The 20071-nt window shown below is 34.6% G+C and overlaps 1 protein-coding gene across 2 annotated transcripts in view; it reads left to right on the forward strand.

The window, feature by feature from the left end:
- MRPS35 (mitochondrial ribosomal protein S35) overlaps positions 1 to 20071 on the forward strand; it is a 48200-nt gene that overhangs the window by 9993 nt on the left and 18136 nt on the right. The window contains exons 5-7 of one of the 2 annotated variants that reach the window (XM_068561303.1): positions 4974 to 5113; positions 14749 to 14858; positions 16493 to 16562. In XM_068561303.1, the coding sequence (XP_068417404.1) occupies positions 4974 to 5113; positions 14749 to 14858; positions 16493 to 16562 (320 nt within the window). The remainder of the gene's footprint in view (positions 1 to 4973; positions 5114 to 14748; positions 14859 to 16492; positions 16563 to 20071) is intronic. The other variant, XM_068561304.1, reaches the window with a different exon arrangement.

Consider the following 20071-nt stretch of genomic DNA (forward strand, 5'->3'; position numbering starts at 1 on the left):
TGTAATCCCTGTCAAAATTCCAATGGTGTTTTTCACAGAAATGGAACAAACTCCTAAGATTTGTACAGAACCACAAAAGACCTCAAATAGCCAAAGCAATATTGAGAAAGAAGAACAAAGCTGGAGGCATCACACATCCTGATTTCAAACTATATTACAAAGTGATAGTAGTAATCAAAACAGTATGTTATTGTCATGAAACAGACACATAGATCAGTGGAACAGAACAGAGAGCTCCAAAATAAACTCATGTATATTTGGTTAATTAATTTATGACAAAAGAGCCAAAAATATTTAAGCAGGAAAGGATAGTTTCTTCAATAAATGTTGGGAAAACTGGACAGACACATGTAGAAGAATGAAACTGGACCACATCTTTAACACTATACACAAAAATCAACTTGACGTGAATTAAAAACTTGGACATAAGACCTGAGATCATAAAACTCCTAGAGGAAAACATTGGGTGTAAGCTTCTTGACATTCATCTTGGCAATGATTTTTTGGAATTTGACACCTAAAGCAAAGGCAGCAGAAGCAAAAATAGGTAGCAAGTGGGACTACCCCAAACTAAAAAGCTTCTGCACAGCAAAGGAAACCATCAGTGAAATGAAAAGACAATCTGTGGAATGGCAGAAAATATTTGCAAATCATATATCTGATAAGGGTTAATATCTAAAATACATAAAGAACTCATATAACTGAATAGTAAAAAAACAATCTGATTTTAAAATGGGCAGAAGAATCAAATAGACATTTTTCCAAAGAAGACATACAAATGGCCAGTGAGTACATGAAGAGATTCTCAACTTCACTAATCATCAGGGAAACCAAAATCAAAAAAAAAAAAAAAAAAAATCAAAACCACAGTACCTGTTAAAATGACTGTCATCAGGAAGATGAGATAACAAGTGTTGATGGGGACGTGGAGAAAAGGGGACCCTCGTGCACTGTTGGTAGGAATGCAAATTGTTGCAGCCACTGTGGAGAACAGTATGAAGGGTCCTCAAAAAATTAAAAATAGAACTGCTGTATGATCCAGCAATCCCACTTCTTGGTATGTATCCAAAGGAAATGAAGACAGAATATTGAAGAGATATCTCAACTCCCATGTTCACTGCAACATTATTCACAACAGTCAAGATATGGAAACAACCTAAGTGTTCATCGGTGGATGGAGGAATGGATAAAGATGATGTGGTGTATACACGCACACGCACACGCACACACATGCATGCACGAACAATGGAATATTATTCAGTCACAAGAAAGAAGGACATCCTGCCATTTGTGACGATGTGGATGGACCTTGAGGGCATTATGCTAAGTGGAATATGTCAGACAGCATGACAAATACTGTATAATTATCACTTATATTTGAAATCTGAAAAATCTGAGGTCATAGAAATAGGGTAGGGTGGTGGTTACCAGGGACTGAGGAGTGGAGGGAAACTGGAGATCTTCAAAGAGTACAAACTTGCAGTTATCTGCTGAATAAGTTCTGGGGATCAGAAACCATAATCCTGGCTCAGGTAGGATAGGGACTTATTGTTGAATTATAGAAAGCATATACATAAAAAGGCTGAAGAAAATATTGTAGAGTGTTAACAGATGCAAATCAGTATGGTCCAAACTGAAGGTAGTGTAGAAGGATGCTGAGTAGCTGAATAGTCAGTGGGGCCAGTAATGGGATACTTTGCAGAAAAGGGTTATCTTGAAGAAATTGTTCAAAATTTTAAAGAAATTAGAAGTGATATATACCTATGGTAAAATTAAATAGTACAAGAGCTGATGGTGAAAAGTAATAGTCTCTTGCTTCTCCTTTCCATCCCTGGCCCCTCATTCCAGACGTGTTCTCTTTTCATCATTAGTTAGGTCTTATTATTTGTGTGTGTGTGTGTGTGTGTGTGTGTGTGTATAATTTTATATATTCTTTAAACACATACATAAAGAATATATGTTATATATACTCTATACATAGTATATATACATGTAAATTATATGTATAGTTTGATATATATAAAATGGAACTAATCACCTGAATATGATTATACCTCCATTTCTAGACTTATTAAATTTCAACAATATCTGTTGATTGCTAGTTGTATAGAGATTTTACTCACCTGTACTACCATCTTTCTTCTTTCCACATGTATGGAGGTAAAGGCAAAGAGCACTTTTTGTTCATGGTTCATAATATAATATATACAATATTCCAATTCAATTTCTGTTCTAGTTGTATTGGACTATATATAGGTAAGCAAATTTGAGTTGTTTTAGGTTTGTAGCTATTACTTATTGATTATGTAGTTCAATGCAAGAGTTAGTACCTTTGAAGTCTTAAATTTATGCTGATTTAAAGGTGATGTATACATGCTCAGTATACTTGTTAAGGCTTTTCAGGAAAGAAAATGAAACCTAGAAACTTCACAGATAGCCTGATTATGCTAAAAGGAGAAATAAGTTAGTGAACATGATTATGATGAAATTTGAGCTTCTGGGAGGGCCTTCCATTGAAAATTATGAGGAAGAAGAGAAAATAAAGAGGTTTTAAAAGGAGGGCTAAAAAGTAGGAATAATAACCTTACTCTTGAAATGAGGGAAGAAAAATCTCTTGCTATTTTCATTCATTTATGTGGTCTTTTGTTTTGGGACATTAGGATGCATTTCTGTCCCTTTGTATGTTTCTATATTTGTTGATATTAGCCTGATATTAGACTGACACAGATCACCGTTGCACATTTGTGCCCCATATGACACAAATCATGTATCATTTTTTGATCCTTTGTAAAGCCAGTTAACAAATGCATTACCCTGTGATAAATTCAGTTTTTTTCCTTTTTAAACAGTATTTTAAAATGTGCATTTATAATTTAGAAACTGGTCATTGTAATGAGGTAGTTCTAAAATACTTAATAATTTTCAAATGAAACGCTTTCATACAACATATTTAGAAGAGTAGCATTATATTTTACAGTATTTAAGTGAATGTTTTAATCTTTCCTTAATTACACTTTTGCCAGCTTCTAGATTTAGTTTGTATCTTCCAAATAACTCAGAGGCTTTTCAAATATTTCTTCTCAGTTTTCTTTCAAGTAGGTCAGTTCAAATTTTGTATCTAACTTGCAAATGGAAAATTTGAAGCACAGGAGAGTTAGGTAATTTACCAAAACTTTAATAATCGTGGCAGAAGTTAAGTAAAAACAAAGGTCTTCTGAAGTCTAGTCTGTTGCTCTACCTATCAGATGAATAAAAGGCTAATAGGGGTCTATTATGTACTTTTCAGTTGGCTGTGTTTTCTTGAACATATAATCAGGTAATTTAATTTAAAAGCTGTAATTATCATCTGGTGATTGAAATGACTTACCCAAAGTTTAAAAAAAAAAAAAAAAAGTCGGTACAAATCCAGTAACTCATAAAATTCCCCAAACTAGTCTGTCTTATAAAGTGCCTGGCAGTGTTGCATCTTACAGTACAGGAAACTGGAATTAGTTCATAATGGGAATGAAATTTAACCTCAGTAATTTTGCTCTGTTCATTTTATTTAAATGTCAAAATGTTCTTAATGGCAAAGATATTTCTTTCCCCTCAAAGTGTGTGAGTATTGATCTCTTAAACACAGTTTTTAGGGAACGCTGTGAGCTATACTTAATTTGCTAACGTATATTTAGTCCCAGATATTGGGAAGTCTCTGTAATCCAGAGTGACATTTTGCTGACTGATATTAAAGCCTAAATGGGAGCTAAATATAGTGCTTATTATAAGAAAGTTGTTAGCTGAGGGAAAATGTTATTGGAGAAAGCACGGATCCATGGGGTCTAATGTGTTTGACCTAAGAAACCGATTACTTTTTCTTAGAATGAGGCTATTTAGGAAATGAGGTTTCTATTGAGGGGAACCTGATAACGCCAGAAGTTTTCATCCCCAGCTGAGAGCCCTGTACCACGCTAACTTGATAGGAATAGGGCAAAATAAAATCAGCTGCCCACCTATGAAGTTCCTCAATACTAGTAGTACTGATAGCTGCGGGAGGCTGGGAGTTCTCTCTTGTCCTTTAAAGATTTGTTTTTCATTTGAGGCCTGAGTTTACACGTCTGTGCTGTGAGCAGTGTTCTCAGTGCTTGGAACTTGCGGTTGTAGCCCAGGTCTCAGAGCCAGACCCACTCCTCTCTAGGCTCGCTGTCTTGCCTGAAGGTGAGGACAAGTCTGTTCCTTTTTCCCTTGAGCCCCAGTGGCTCAGAAGTCACATCGAAGAAACATGAATTACTGGAAGGATCCTTTAAAGGTGACCGAGGCTTTTGTACCTGTTATAGTTAGAGGCCCTATTGAACTCAGTTTCTGAAAGAAGGTTGACCACATCTCAGTAGAGCTTTTTTATTTTTTGTGGCTGTGCCGCGAGGCTTGCTGGATCTTAGTTCCCTGACCAGGGATTGAACCCAGGCCACAGCAGGGAAAATGCCGGGTCCTAACCACTGGACCTCCAGGGAATTCCCTCTTAGAGTTTTTTCAGAGCTTCTTTCACTTCCCTTCAGCTGATTTTTAGTAACCTTCATTTGGGTGTGAATTAATATTATTTGTTGCCTTTTCAAAAACAATAATTCTCAGGGCACTATGAACTGCTTGGTTTTAGTTGGCGAGGAAATAAACTGTCTCATAACAGATATGTGCAAAGCTATAATAAACTTCCATCAAGTCATAGCTCCCTTTTAACTGCTCCCCACCAAACCTGAACTATCCAAATCATTCCCTTAATTAAATTCCCTAATTAGGATTCACTTAGGAAGAAAAGGGACGCATGCAGGATGATGATGTATATGTAAGTGCAGAAGAGAATCTGTTCTTTCATTTCATGTTTCATTTCATGTATCTTGAAAGGTGATCTCCCTCAATAATTTGATTTTGTCGGGTAGCATACATTATCAGGAGAATTTACTTACAAAACTGTAAATGAGATAATTTTTTTTAATTCTCAGATTTTTGCACCGAGTGGCCAGCTGCATTAGACAGTGATGAGAAATGCAGGAAGCATTTTCCAATTGAAATTGACACAGCTGCTTATGTATCAGCGGGACCATCTATTCGAAACCCCAAAGCACGAGTAGTGACATTAAGGGTAAGAGTTAATTTTTAAAAAATAAGAATTATTGGAACATATGATTTTATAATAGTATTTTGTATGTGTGATTATAAAACTGATACATATTTATCATAGAAATTTGGAGAATATAAAAGTTTTTTAAAGTATAAAATAAAATTGCCTGTAATTCCACCACTCAAATAACCACTGTTGACTACAGGAGCTCATTTTAGTATATATATAGTCAGCCTTTGTGTATATTAATGGGATGATACTATATTTGATTAGTTGTCTGCTCAAATTTTGTTTAACAATGTGAATTTAAAATTTTCAATATTATTAAACACTGTTTAATGTTAATAGTGTTATTAAACACTATTTAATGAATAGTGTGTAAATGAGGGTCTGTTAATGTGCCAGGACAATGTTTGAGGCTAGGGATGCAACACTGATCAATTCAGACATAGTCCTTTTCTGAGACTGAAGTGGGAGAGACAAACAAATAATTCTGTTGCATAGATCTACCATAATTTATTTAAATTACCCATATCATGGGACATTTAGGCTTTCTAACAGTTTTCTTTATTAGAAAAATATAATGAATATTCTTGAGATTAGTATTTGTATATGTTCCTAGGATGACTTACTAAAATGAGAAGTTAGGTCAAAGGATATAGATCTTTTGAAGATTTTTGATATATATTGTGAAAGGTTTTTGATTATATATTATAAAATTCCTGCAGGCAATGTAACAAATACAACACCAGCAGATTGTGAGAAAGCGTGTTTTCCTATACTCTCACCAGCCTAGATGTTATTATTACCTATCAGCTTGATAGGTAAAATATATCTTGTATTTAAAATATGTATGCCTTTGAATTCAAATGAAGGTGAGAATGTATTCCTTTGTAAAGTGCTTTTTTTTTTTTGCTCCTTTGTGCATTTTGATGGTATATTGATTTCTTATATACTTCTTTTTTTCTTTTTAATAACAGCTTTATTGAGATATAATTCACATACTGTAGAATTCATCCTTTTAAGGTTTACAACTCAGTGGTTTTTAGTATATTACAGAGTTGTGCAACCATCACCACTACCTGACTCCAGAAATTTTCATCACCATAAAAAGAAATCCCATACCCATTATCAGTCAATCCCCATTCTACCCTGCTCTTCACTACCCCTGTAGCTCCTGTCAACAACTAATCTACTTTCTTTCTATCTTTCTCTGTGGATTTGCCTATTGATATTTCCTATAAATGAATCATACAATATGTATACTTTTGCTTAGTATAATGCTTTCAGAGTTTCATCTGTTATAGCATGTATCAGTTCTTCATTTTTTTTATTGCCAAATAATGTTTCTTTTTATGGATATACCGTGTTTTATTTATCCACTTTTCAGTCAGTAGACATCTGAGTTGTTTCCACTTTTTGGCTGTTATGAATAATGCTGCTGTGAACCTTTGTGCACAGGTTTTTGTGTGGACATAGGTTTTTAGTTCTGTTGGCTATATACCTAGAAGTGGAATTGTTGGGTCGTATGGTAACTCCATGTGTAACATTTTGAGGAACTACCAAGCTGTTTTACAAAGTGACTGCACTATTTCATAAGCAGTGTCTGAGGGTTTCAATTTCTCCACATCCTTCCTAATGATTGTTGTCAGTCTTTATAGTTTTCACCATTCTGATGGGTGTGAAGTATCTCATTGTGGTTTTGGTTTACATTTCTCTAATGACTAATGATGTTGAGCAATTTTTCGTGTGCTTATTGACCATTTGTATACCTTCTTTGGGGAAATGTCTTTAAATTCTTCGCCCATCTTTTGAGTAATTTGACTTTTTGTTTTTCAGTTGTGTTTTTTATTTATTCTTCATACCAGTTGCTTATCAGATATATGACTTGCAAATATTTTCTCCCATTCCATGCATTGTCATCTCACTTTTTTTTTTTTTTAAATCTAGCTTCACTTCACCATTTTATTTATTTATTTATTTATATTTTTGGCTGTGTTGGGTCTTCGTTTCTGTGCGAGGGCTTTCTCTAGTTGTGGCAAGCAAGGGCCACTCTTCATCACGGTGCGCGGGCCTCTCACTATCGCGGCCTCTCTTGTTGTGGAGCACAGGCTCCAGGCGCGCAGGCTCAGTAGTTGTGGCTCATGGGCCTAGTTGCTCCGCGGCATGTGGGATCCTCCCAGACCAGGGCTCGAACCCGCGTCCTCTGCACTGGCAGGCGGACTCTCAACCACTGCACCACCAGGGAAGCCCTCATCTCACTTTCTTGATGGTGTTCTTTTAAGCACAAAAATTTTAATTTTGATGAAGTCAGATTTATGCAGTTTTTTTCTTTGTTTCTTGTGCTTTTGGTGCCATATGTAAGAAACCGTTGTCTAATTCTAGGTCATGAAGATTTATTCGTATGTTTTCTTCTGAGAGTTTTGTCTCTTACATTTAGGTCTGTGATTCATTTTCAGTTAATTTTTATATATGGTGTAAGGTAGGGAACCAACTTTATTTTGCACGTGGATATTCATCTGTCTCAGCACTATTTGTTGAAAAGACTATTTTCCCCCCATTGAATTGTTTTGACACCCTTGTCAAAAATGGTATAGTTATTTTTAAATTTTTTACTTGGCTACTTTACCAAATTGTGTTTTTTAACCTTTCTTATCAAAAATTCCAAATTTATAGAGTAAAGAGAGTAGTATAATAAATACCCATACACATGGCACATTGTTATATCAATAGTAATTAATATTTTGACAAATTCAAAATATTGAGTGCTTGATACACTTATACACATGCACACTCTTGTGTGTTTATTTGTGTGTTTTTGGTTTAAGTGTTTACTTTAAAATTACTAATATCTGACTTTTCATACTAAAATACGTTAGTGTGTTATCTCTAAAAATTAATGAAATTTTCCTATGTAATTCCAATATAGTTAATACAGCTAATAAAATTTTCAGTAATTTTTTAATATCATCTAAAATGTGTACTCCATGCTCAGATTTCCCCAGTTGTCTCACCAAAATGTTTAAATAGCTTTTTTGTTTAAACCAGGATCCAGTCAAGCACTGTTACATTTGCTTATAATGTCACTTAGGTCTTTTAAAATCTAGAACAGCAAAGGACCTCACCACTCCTCTTCCCGCTCCCCCAAGCTGCAACCCCCATCATGACACAGACATGGTAAAGAGACAGAAATTTTATCCTGCAGCACTTCCTACCTTCTGAATTTGTCTCCATGCATCCTGGTGTCATTTACCTTATGTCTCTATCTCCTGTATTTCCTGTAAAGTGGAAGTTAGATTTAAAGGACTGATTAGATTACAGTAAACTATTTTGACAAGAATACTTGATAGATGTTGCTATGTATTTTATATTGCATTATATGAGAGGGCACGTAAAGTCTGGTTGCCTCATTCTTAGTATGCTGAGATTGATCACTTGGTTAAGAGGCTGACAACCCGATCTTTCCATTGTGAGGTTATGGGTTGTCATTTTTTGCTTTTCCCTTGAACAGGTAATGTGTAGATGGGTATATTCAGCAAATTTTGATCAAGTAAAATCATATTCTTTTTGATGTTCAAAGTTACGTCCTAACTTTGGCCAGTAGGATCTCTTCTAAACTGATTCCTATGTCCTTTTATTACAAGCCCATTAGCATTGGAAAATTTCCTTGCCTTCTGGCACAAGATGGACCAGGCTTACTATATAGAATATTCCTTATCCCAGACCTGGAATTAGCTATTTCTCCAGGAGCTCTGATACCTTTTAGTGAACATTGGTGTTTGGAGACCAAAATTGGGATGCTAGGACTTTTCGGTTGATTCTTTGGGTGATTTCTCAAGAAATAAATGATAATTAATGGTAGTTTTAGTTCTCCTTTTTAAATATCTATAGCTTGTTTTTTCTTTTTGTCTTTTGCGTTAGAGTTTCTAAAATGTTTATATAGTCCCTTGTGCTGTTCTCTACTTTAATGGGTATGCCTCTAGTATTTAGCCTCTGAGATTGGATTTCAGTTTAGAGATAATAATCCCAACTGTGTTAACGATGTATCCTGTTCCTAGTTTACTAGCATTTTTGAAAGGATCTCCTTTGAATTTTTAAAGTAATGAATTATATTAATTGATTTTCAATTACTGAACCATTTCTGAGCCCTGATCAGTTTATGGTACATTATTCTTTTACTTTACCACTGACTGATTTGCTGTGATAGTGTTCTATTTAGGATTATTTGTCCTAATCTCATGTTGCTTTGGAGAAATTTCAAATCCCTCCTCTCACTTACCAGGAACATGCCACATGCCATTGCACATGTGCCCTAGTAACTAACTCCTAAGTTAGTATTGGAAACCTTTGTTAAAGGAGTCTTGATGCACATCACGTGTCTTTTTTCACACAGCAGTTATGGGCAGCTTTACCCGATGAACATTTTTTTAAATTAAACTTTCACTTTTAATGTAGTTTTAGATTTACAGAGAAGCTTCAAGGATAGTACAGAGTTTGCCATATTCACACCAAATTTCTCCTGTTGTTAACATCTTATGGTACTGTGGTACATTATAACTAATGAATGAATCAATATTGATACATTATTAATTAAAGTTCATACTTTATTCAGATCCTTAGTTTTTACCTAATGTCCTTTTTTTGTTCAGAATCCCATCCAGGGTACCACATTACATTTAGTCATCGTGTCTCTTTAGGCTTTTCTTGGCTGTGATTGTTTCTCAGAATTTCCTTGTTTTCGATGACTTCGACAGTTTCGAGAAGTACCAGTTATGTATTTTGCGGAATGTCCTTCAGTTTCGATTTGTTTGATGTTTTTCTCATGGTTAGATTGTTAGGTGTTTTGGGGAGGAAAACCTCAGAAGTTAAGTGCCATAGCAAGGGTATAGGCTCCTCACGTGACTTATCGCTGATAATGCAGCTTAGATCACCTGGCTGAGGTAGTGTTGGCCAGTTTTCTCCACTATAAAATTACTCTTTTTTTTCTTCCTTTCCATAGTGTACTCTTTAGAAGGAAGTCACTGTGCACAGCCCACACTTACGGAAGTTATGCTCCATCGCCTCAAGGGAGAAATATAGATTATTTGGAATTCTTCTATGTGGGGTATTTGTCTATTCTCCTCCATTCATTTATTTACTCAGTCACTTACTTGTATCCGTGTGGATTCATGGATTTTTACTTTATCCTTTGGATTATGGTCCAATAATACTTTATTTTGTTGCTCAAATTGTTTCGTCTTTGGCAGTTGGGCACTCTTTCAGCTGGCCCCTCTGCTCCTTTGTCATGCCCCATCATTTGTTTTTTAAACACTTCCTTATTTTTTGGCACCAGAGAATGCTCCTAGCTCATTTTATATATTCCTTGTACCATTCCCAGAATCAGACATTTCTCCAGGGAGCCCTGACTAATGTACTTCTGATTCACCTATCCTGGAGGATGACTGCCCACCTTTCTGAGGGGCCTTCCAGTACAAAAAGTTCATTTTCGTACTCCATGTAATCTGTATTTTAAATTGGAACATTCCAAGTGTGCTGCAAAAATACGTGGAAAATCTCTGCAACCATCTTTGCATTATATGCTAACAAATAGACAAACTTGAACCTTTAGAAATATTTTCAGTGATATAGCCATAATTGATTTGTAATTTTCTTTCTTTGGGTTTTGGTATCAGGGTTGTACCATCTTTATGAAATGAATTTATGAAGCTTTCCAGTGTTTTTTTCAATTCCATAGGACAGTTTAAATACCATAGCAATATATTTATGTATTTAGAGACATTGAAAATATTTTAAAATCACAAAAGATAATACAGATTTACTGTATACATTTCATAAAATATAGATCAACAAAAGGAAAACAGAAAAAGAACTTAAAATTCTACTTTGCTGATATCATTCCACAGGTTAATAGAGTGTCCCTATTATAAAATAATAATACCTGATACATTGTTAAGAACCTAATAAATGTTACCTCTTTTTAATAATAATGGTAACAACAACAAACGACAGTTGAGCTCTGTTTTATGACCAAAAAAAACTCTCTGAACTCAGAGTTAGAAAACCTAGATTTTTTTTTTTTTTTTTGGCTGTGCTGTGCGGCTTGCGGGATCTTAGTTCCCGACCAGGGATTGAACCCAGGCCCAAGGCAGTGAAAGCACCGAGTCCTAACCACTGGACGACCAGGGAATTCCCAGGAATCCTAGATTCTAATTCATGTTTTTGGTCTTAATTTTTGTGGGCCTTTGTCTTCAGTACCAGAATAGACATATAAAGTCCTTACCTGTTCTAAATTTGCTTATTTTGTTTCATATAAAAATAATCTCACTTTTTATTTGAAGTATGCCACCAGTTACCACTTACTATATCATGCTGCCATCCCCGCTTGTCTCCTTTTTGTCTAATGCCACCATGCCATACCTTCCTCGATCCCTTTTATCCCTTCTGCCTGACTCCTGTTGCCCCTTCTGGACTCTTCACTCTACCTGCTGATGGTTGAGGCTCAGGGGTGGTGTCCAGACTGGTGTCATGTGGTTCAAGGGTAAAAGTAGGTAAAACAGTAAGACTAAATAAACCATGTGTAGTCCAGCATGAGTTTATGCAGTACTGTGAAGGTAATCAAATATTATAAAATAATATTCAGAGATACTCAAATTTTTAAATTTAGAGAAGGAAAGTTGGTATCATATTTTTTTGATAGTCATAAAAGTAGTTCAGAATTAAAAATAACATATTTGTATAGGATTTTAAGAGGGGTGGGATAGGGAGGGTGGGAGGGAGACGCAAGAGGGAGGAGATATGGGGATATATGTATATGTATAGCTGATTCACTTTGTTATCAAGCAGAAACTAACATGCCATTGTAAAGCAATTATACTCCAGTAAAGATGTTAAAAATAAAATAAAATAAGAAAATAAAAGATGAGAAAATATGAAAAAAAAAGTGCTTTCTTCTATTTAATCTCTTTTATTCCTGACAAAAATTCTGTGAATCCTTTCTATTTTATAAATGAGGAAACAGACAGGAAGATCACATGATTTGTTTAAGGTCACTTATCTGATAGGTAGCAAATCTAGACATCAAGCCCAATTCTTGTCTTATGTGTAATACCATAGTTCTTTAATTAACTGCATATTCTTGTAAATGAAGAAAATATTTTACACATTTAGACATTTTTCAATTTATGTAGTTCTTTTAAATGAGACATTTGAAGATAAACCTATAACTATGATTTGAAATGTGAACATTGTTTGGGGGATAATGTTAATAGTACAATGTTGACTCTTTAAAATACAGTAACTTGGAAAAAGAAAAGTCTAAGGACAAATAAATGTCACTCAACTTCAACCTAAGAATACTAGTCCAGGTTAAAGACTACAATTTTGCAGTGCCTTTGAGTGCTAGCAGGTGGCGTGAGTGCACTGCACAGCTGTTTCTGCAATATTTATGAGCTTCTGGCATAAGACTATATAATTTTTGACCATTAAAATATTAATGTGAACAATGAGTTTTAAAACAGTCGTCACAGTAATGATCAGCATTGCTGCCACATGTTTTTGACTGCTTCTTACATAAAAAACTAGAACACAAATTTTTTAAATGGTAAATTTTTAAATGTATTGTTAAACATCATGATTTTATTGAAGGAGTTTTAAAAGGGAAAATCACTACCTGCTCAGTATCTGAATGTAAAATCGATTTCTTTTTCTGTACTGTATCTGTATGCATGCAGATATACATACATTTTCATAATTATAATCATAATGTAGGTACGTTTTATGATTTTCTTATAGGTAATTCTCCATATTGCTAACAATCAGAGTCACCATAAAACTGCTTATTTTATCCATCAAGCTAATAACCTGGTTGTTGACATAAATTCTTTTCAGGGGACTGTGGTAATTTCACATTGCCTACAACATATGACCATTCTTTGGGATTGATATTTAATAGTCAGTGTTCTTACTAATATTCTTGGAGTGCATTTATATTTATTTTTTTATTTCCTATTTTTTCTATCCAAATAAAAAAAATTCACTGTGCTTAAAAAAGAAACAACATATCCTCCCTTTTTTAAATTTATGTATGCATTCAGCCAATATATGTTGCATGCTTTTTAGGTGCTAGGTCATTGCCAGGAACAAGACAGTTATTGTTCTTACTCTCGAGGGTTTGCAGTCTAGTGGAAAAATAAATAAGCTCTTATGCTATGGTTGTCTTGAGTGAAATGCAGGGTTATTGAAGCTAGAGGGAAGAAATAGGTGGGATTTCAAAATCTTATTTAGCCTTTTCATACAGTTCTGATTTTTGCTTATTCTTAATGCTCTCCATGGAAAACTAGTCTGTTGTTTACCTTATTTACCTGCACTGTAGTCTCTAACCTGTTTTCCTGGATCAAGCCTATTCATCTCTAGATAATACTTTCAGCCCAAGCCATAATTCTCTGCAAATTAAAAAGTATGTTCATTTATTCCAGCATTTTCCAAAATATGTTTTAAGGAAGACTAATTTCATGAATTGTCCCTTGAAAAGTGGAATCTGAGGTTAAATAAGTTTTGGAATTATTACATAACAGTGCTCATCTTGAAATTCAGCATGCTCTTTAACATGTTGCCTCCTCTAAGAAATCCTGCTGTGAAGAACCCAGTTTAACTCGACATTTCCTAAATGGACTCAATAGAAACAGCCTTTTTAAAGAAATCATTCTTTTTAGCAGCCTGTGGGACTAGTATTAACATTTTGAGAAACGTTGAGCTGAATTATTTCAAATGTTTTGACCCTTCATGGATGCTGTATTCTGGCTTCCACGAGACATCTGTAGCTTTTAAAATAATTGCTCCTGGGACTTTCCTGGTGGCACAGTGGCTAAGAATCTGCCTACCAGTGCAGGGGACATGGGTTTGATCCCTGGATGGGGAAGATCCCATATGCGGAGCAACTAAGCCCATGCGCCACAACTACTGAGCCTGTGCTCTAGAGCCCATGAGCCACAACTACTGAGCCCGCATGCCACAACTACTGAGCCTGCATGCCACAACTTCTGAAGCGCGCGTGCCTAGAGCCTGTGCTCCACAACAAGAGAAGCCACCACAGTGCGAAGCCTGCGCACTGCAGCGAAGAGTAGCTCCCACTTGCTGCCACTAGAGAAGGCCCGCACGCAGCAACGAAGACCCAGTGCAGCCAAGAATAAAGAAAATAAATAAAATAAAATAAAATAAAATGAAAGCCCCTAAACTGTTGCAGTGAAATGGGTCTCATAATTGCATGGTAGAAATTCTTAAAGCCCCTATGTTTCATCCATTTATTTTTATAAACAGCTTCACTGACACTAATTGAGTTGAATTCTACTAGTTAGTAATACTCGTAAGCACTGTAATTTCATTTATTTAAGAGACGTGTCATTGATTCTTTTAGGAAAGGTACTAATGCCCAGAACTTTCAAAGAACTCCAAACACTTTGCTCCCGCTATTTTTTTTTTTCCATGAGTAAGATCAGGCTTCATGATACTTGTGAATTACTAATTCTGTAAAGGAAGGAGTTTGAAAAAGTTTCTTTTGGTTTCTTTTTTAATGTTAGCGTAAATAATTTTGCCACTGTTTTCTCATTATGCAAAGTATATAAAGTAATTAAAAATTTTTTTTTTCTTCTATTTTTAAGGTTAAACTTTCCAGTTTGAATTTAGATGATCATGCAAAGAAGAAACTTATTAAACTTGTAGGAGATCGATACTGCAAGAGCACAGATGTGCTTACCATCAAGACAGATAGGTAAAGGAAGAAAAGTGCAGCAGATCTGTCACATGTGTTGCTTTATTGTCCCCCAGTCCCCTGGCAGTCCTTGTATTAACCTGTTAGGTCAGAGAAGTTGTCTCATTCATATTTTTAATATCCTCACACTAGCCTCCTGTTGCTGTGATCTTTATGTGCATGGAGAGGCTTGCCTAGCTGAGTTAAAGTGTTATTTTTAATATATTTGTGTATGTAAAACTCAGGGAAGATGTTAGACGGAAACGAAAGGATGACTTGCCAGTGAGTAATACTTAAACAGGTTTCTGCAAAGTCAAAGTATAGAAATCTTATATTTCAAAATCAAAGTTATTAAATTAAATATGGAAATTAATTTATCAAGGCATTTTTGTAAATAAGCAGAATTTCAGTGCTAGCATAGAAGTTTGTAAAAGCAGTATTAAATTTATTGTATATGAATTTATAAATTAGGTCATTTGAGGTAAAGAAAGGCTATTGGTATGTTTTTGCTAAATGGTTATTTTATTTCTAGAATTATTCTTTGGTTGTTTCTAAATTATGTCAAAATATAAAGAAAAACAAGTGGGCAGATATCCTCTCTCCCTCCTTATCCTAATTTCAAAGCATTTGGAGGTGTCAATATCAATTAAGTTTTATGTTTTGCTTCTTAGTGGTATAAAGAAGTAGCATGACATACATACAGAGATGGCAACAGTGTGGAGGTGGGAAAAGCTTGGGAACCGTGATTTTAGATTATTACCATATAGGAGAAATAAATTTGAAATTTATGAATAATATCTTTTTGCTAGCTTTAGCTTTAGAGAATGTAAAATAATGCTGTGTTTTTAGTTTGTGCAATTTTTAAAAGTACTTTTAAAATGTTATTGTTAGAAATTCTGTAAGTTTCTGATCATTTTTTTTTTGCTAAGTTTGTAAGTGTCTGTGTGTGTGTGTGTGCGTATATTTTATGGTAAAAACTTTGTAGAATAGAGGACTATTAAACCTAAGTACAGAATAAACAGAGTCCAGTTAAAGTCAATTGTCATATGATAATTTTATATTTAAAGAAATTAGAAGTAATTATTTCCTTTTCTGTATTATTTTATTAGCCTAAAAGTTAATGCCAGCTCTTATTTATGTAGAAATTTAATCTAATATTAGGTCATTAGTTTCATTTTAAATATAATCGCAAAAAAAATATAGCATTGTGTAGTGTAGCTCATTTTTAAAAGAATCAGCTCTGGGGAAATCAGGGTGAACATTTAGATTAGCATCAGTCTCTCTGTATTCTTTAAATGAACTCAGCAGGTATGTTCACACCATCGCAGACTCTTAGCCCTGAGATCGTGAAGGACACTTGGATTGGACACATTCATATTAAAAATAGTGTAAAGCTATTATCAGATATAAATAACTTTGTTAGTGATGAAAGCAAAGATATCCTCTAAATAAAAGTAAAAATAACATCAGTGTTCAATATCCTTAAGTCATAAACTACATAGATCATTTTTATTCCAAGAACAGAATTTTCCTAAGTCACATAGGGAATTCCTGAATATAAGTTATCCTTTGTATTTAGTATTTGTATACTTTGCAAATTTTTCCATGTACTGAATTTTTAGAATTTTGACTTCCTCCCTCTCTGTCTTTTAAAGGTGCCCCTTAAAGAGACAGAATTATGATTATGCAATGTATCTACTAACAGTTTTATACCATGAGTCTTGGGTAAGTGATTGTGTATGAATGTTTAATAACTTTGTCATTGTAATTTGGATGATGTTAACCTTTCAAAACAGTCTGTGTAGCCAGCACTCAGATGAGTGTTTAATGAACCACTATTTAAGCTAAGGACATGTGAAATGTTATAGATAACTCCTACCGACATTGAAAGTGAGGATCTTGAAATAGATAATTCAGTCCATCTGAGGACCTTCAGAAATCAGATGACTAAAATGCCTTTAAAATTCAGAGTTTCTGACTTAGGCTAAAAAATTCAGAATTTTTAACTTTTTGTTTGTTTGTATGACTTTAGGTGAAAGTTGTCAATGTTATGGAAGGGAGATCATCTATATTACTTGAACTATATAATTCATCCTGTTATTCAAATAAACTATAGAACAAAGCTCCCAAACTTTGTAGAAAGTTATTTTAAATGTTTATTAAAATCTTAGTTAACAAATAGCCTTTCATGTGAACATTTCACTGGTATACATTAGAGACAATTAAGGGCAATTAATTATTTAAATAGTATAAAAATAGTCTTGTGTCTGACTGAATTTATTGAGTTTTAGTATAAGTATACACATTTATGAGGAAGATTTTGCTGTGAATGAGCATCAACTCATTGAAAGTTGAAAACTAATATGTTTTGGTAACTCACAGTTTTATATAATATTTTTAAAAATTAAAATAATTTTAGATATGCACACAAATTAAAATTTTTGAAGCTTGCTCAACATAGACATGGGATTTAATAGCATTTCATGTTGGGAACATTGGAAGGAATGGGGGTAGCTGGAGAAAGAGTCACTCTCTTTAGATGCTCAAAGGACTTCATATGAAAGAAGAGTTAGATTTGTTTTTCATGACTTTTAAGGGTACAACAAAATAGAAGCAATAGTGAGACAGATTTATTTACTGAATAAAATCTCTCTACAAGATTCACCTAAAGATGGAGTGGGCTGCTTTAATAGGTAGAAGATGGTCCATCCATTGGCTACTTAGTGGGGATATGACAAAAGGAACGTACTCTTTGGATGTTAGTTAGTTGCATTAGATGATCTTTGGAATCTCCTTTCATCCCTAAGACATTCTGTGAACACGTACAGCTGGTCTTACAGATTTCATTGATGTTAATAATAAAACAGTTGTAGCACAAGGGGATGAGTGGAAAATTTTTTAAAAAATAAAACTTTGTTGCGAGGTTAGTAAAGAACAGAAAGTAGCTGGTAGCTCTTCTCTGCTTTTGAGGTATTCTAATTATCATAATTCATCCCGATTTTCTAGTTCCTAGCTTTAGGAGCAACATCATAATAGCAGTTAATCTCTTTCCTGTCAACTGATTTTATAAATGCCTTTGGCTTGAGGTCATTAAGTTCCCTTTTGAACCAGCAACATGGCTGAATTAGCTTCAGCTCTCTGGCTGCTGCTTAAAGAGTTAATACCAAACAATAAAAGCCAACCAGTTTTGAGTCTCTTATTTTGCCAGCAGCCTGTAAAATGAATTTGCCCCAAAGGAAATGACAGGCATAAATAAATTCAGTGAAAGTTGACTTACTGGATTCTTTCTGTGGTTCCCTGACATAAAATCCAAACAAGTTTGTATTCTGGATTCATGCAAGAAGCTTTTGATCTTAATGCTAATTACTTTGATGCCAGAGTAAGTAGCCACATACAACTGTCCTAAACATAATTAAATAATTCCTATATTAAACTTGGCTCTTGATCCTTTCTAAACAAGTACCATCAGTGAAGAAGCTTTAAGAGAATGCAGATGAGTTGTGAAATTTTGCAGAGCTGGTGGAACAGAATTTTTATTGAATTGAAACTCTTTTTTCCTTCACCAGCATGGAATTCATACTTGAAATTGATGTTACCACCTGGTATTTAATCAAATATTTAAAGAGCCCCTTTTAATTCATTCCTTTATTTTTAAGGCTAGTTTCAGAGCATTTAATACCTAAAAGCTAAGCTCTGTGGAGGTTACCTGTAAGTAGCATTGAGAGAAAGTAGTTGGTAGTTTTATGTAACATAATACTGAAACTTCTCTGAAAAGGTATGCGTTTAGACTTAAGTATAAGAAAGTTACTGTTGTGTGCTATTCAAAACAGTTTAACTATATAGAATTATCAAAGTAGAAGTTGTTGACTTCTAAAACAATAAAATGGGTTTATTCGGGAACAGCAAAGAATTGCTATTTGGGACATGCAATTTATGGTGCACTGTAGGTAAGTCCAGAGAACAAAGAATAGGGAGCCTGCGTTTATAGGGAAGAGGAGGGAGTTGGGAGGGGCTGTTCTAAACGAAAGTTCAAGGGAGGAAAGTAGGAGTTTAGGGTGGTGATGACTTCATTTCCGGAGCAGAGATGTTTCTCATTGCCTGGGCTGTTGCTGAGCAAGGAGAAATTCTTCCTTTGGGATTGTAAAGTAGTTGCACTTTCTGTTTGAGAGTGCAGGGTGTGCTTCTTCCAGTGGGGCATGTAAGTGAAGGTCAGTGCATGCAAATAATGGAGTGTGAGAATGCATGAGAGCTCCCTCTACAGGCCATTCCCAACTCTAACTTTAATTGAGGTGTCCTTTATTGTTTTTCGTATTCAAAAGGCATAGACTTCACAAAGCACAGACTTCAGGCATAGAGTCTTAGTAATGCTTCAAAGAATGATTATTGCAGTGCTAAGAAGGTAATGAGAAACAGATATACATTAAACCATTTATTCTTCAGCTGTTCAAAGAAGCAAAGAGACGTGTAGAAATTTGGTTTAATATTTCAGTATTACACAATGTTAGCATAGAAGTGAATTAGGTTTTAATCTTTGGAACCATTCAGATTTGGATTTGAATCCCACTACTTGTTACCTGTGTAACCTTGGCCATCCATTTAATGTCAGGCTCAGATTTCTTCTAAGGGCTTTTGGATAGATCAGGGAGAACTTATGTGAAATGTCTGGTGAATAGTGGGTGCTCATTAAATGGTGGCTATTAACGTTGTTAACTACTAAAACAAAGATTTATCTTAGAATTTCAAATTCATTTATTTCCAATTTCTGTGTATAGCTCACATTTAACTTGACAAAGACTTTATACAGATCAAGTCAGCTCTGTGCCCTGTTGTATTTGAATTTTTACAACGTGTATCTGACTCACATTCTGACACAACTGAAAATAAATGTTAACTTTGTTGCATGTTGTTCTTTAAACCTTCCACAAGTGATTTGGTTAAGAGATGATTGAATGAAGCATTTTACAAAGTGACTTGCACAAAAGATAGACTGAATCACAGACAGGGACAGATCATCCAAAATGAAAATAAATAAGGAAACAGAAGCTTTAAATGACACAACAGACCAGATAGATTTAATTGATATTTATAGGACATTCCATCCAAAAACAGCAGATTACACGTTCTTCTCAAGTGCGCACGGAACATTCTCCAGGATAGATCACATCTTGGGTCACAAATCAAGCCTCAGTAAATTTAAGAAAATTGAAATCATATCAAGCATCTTTTCTGACCAC

Source organism: Eschrichtius robustus, chromosome 13, assembly GCF_028021215.1.
Source record: "Eschrichtius robustus isolate mEscRob2 chromosome 13, mEscRob2.pri, whole genome shotgun sequence".
NCBI classification, from domain to species: domain Eukaryota; kingdom Metazoa; phylum Chordata; class Mammalia; order Artiodactyla; family Eschrichtiidae; genus Eschrichtius; species Eschrichtius robustus.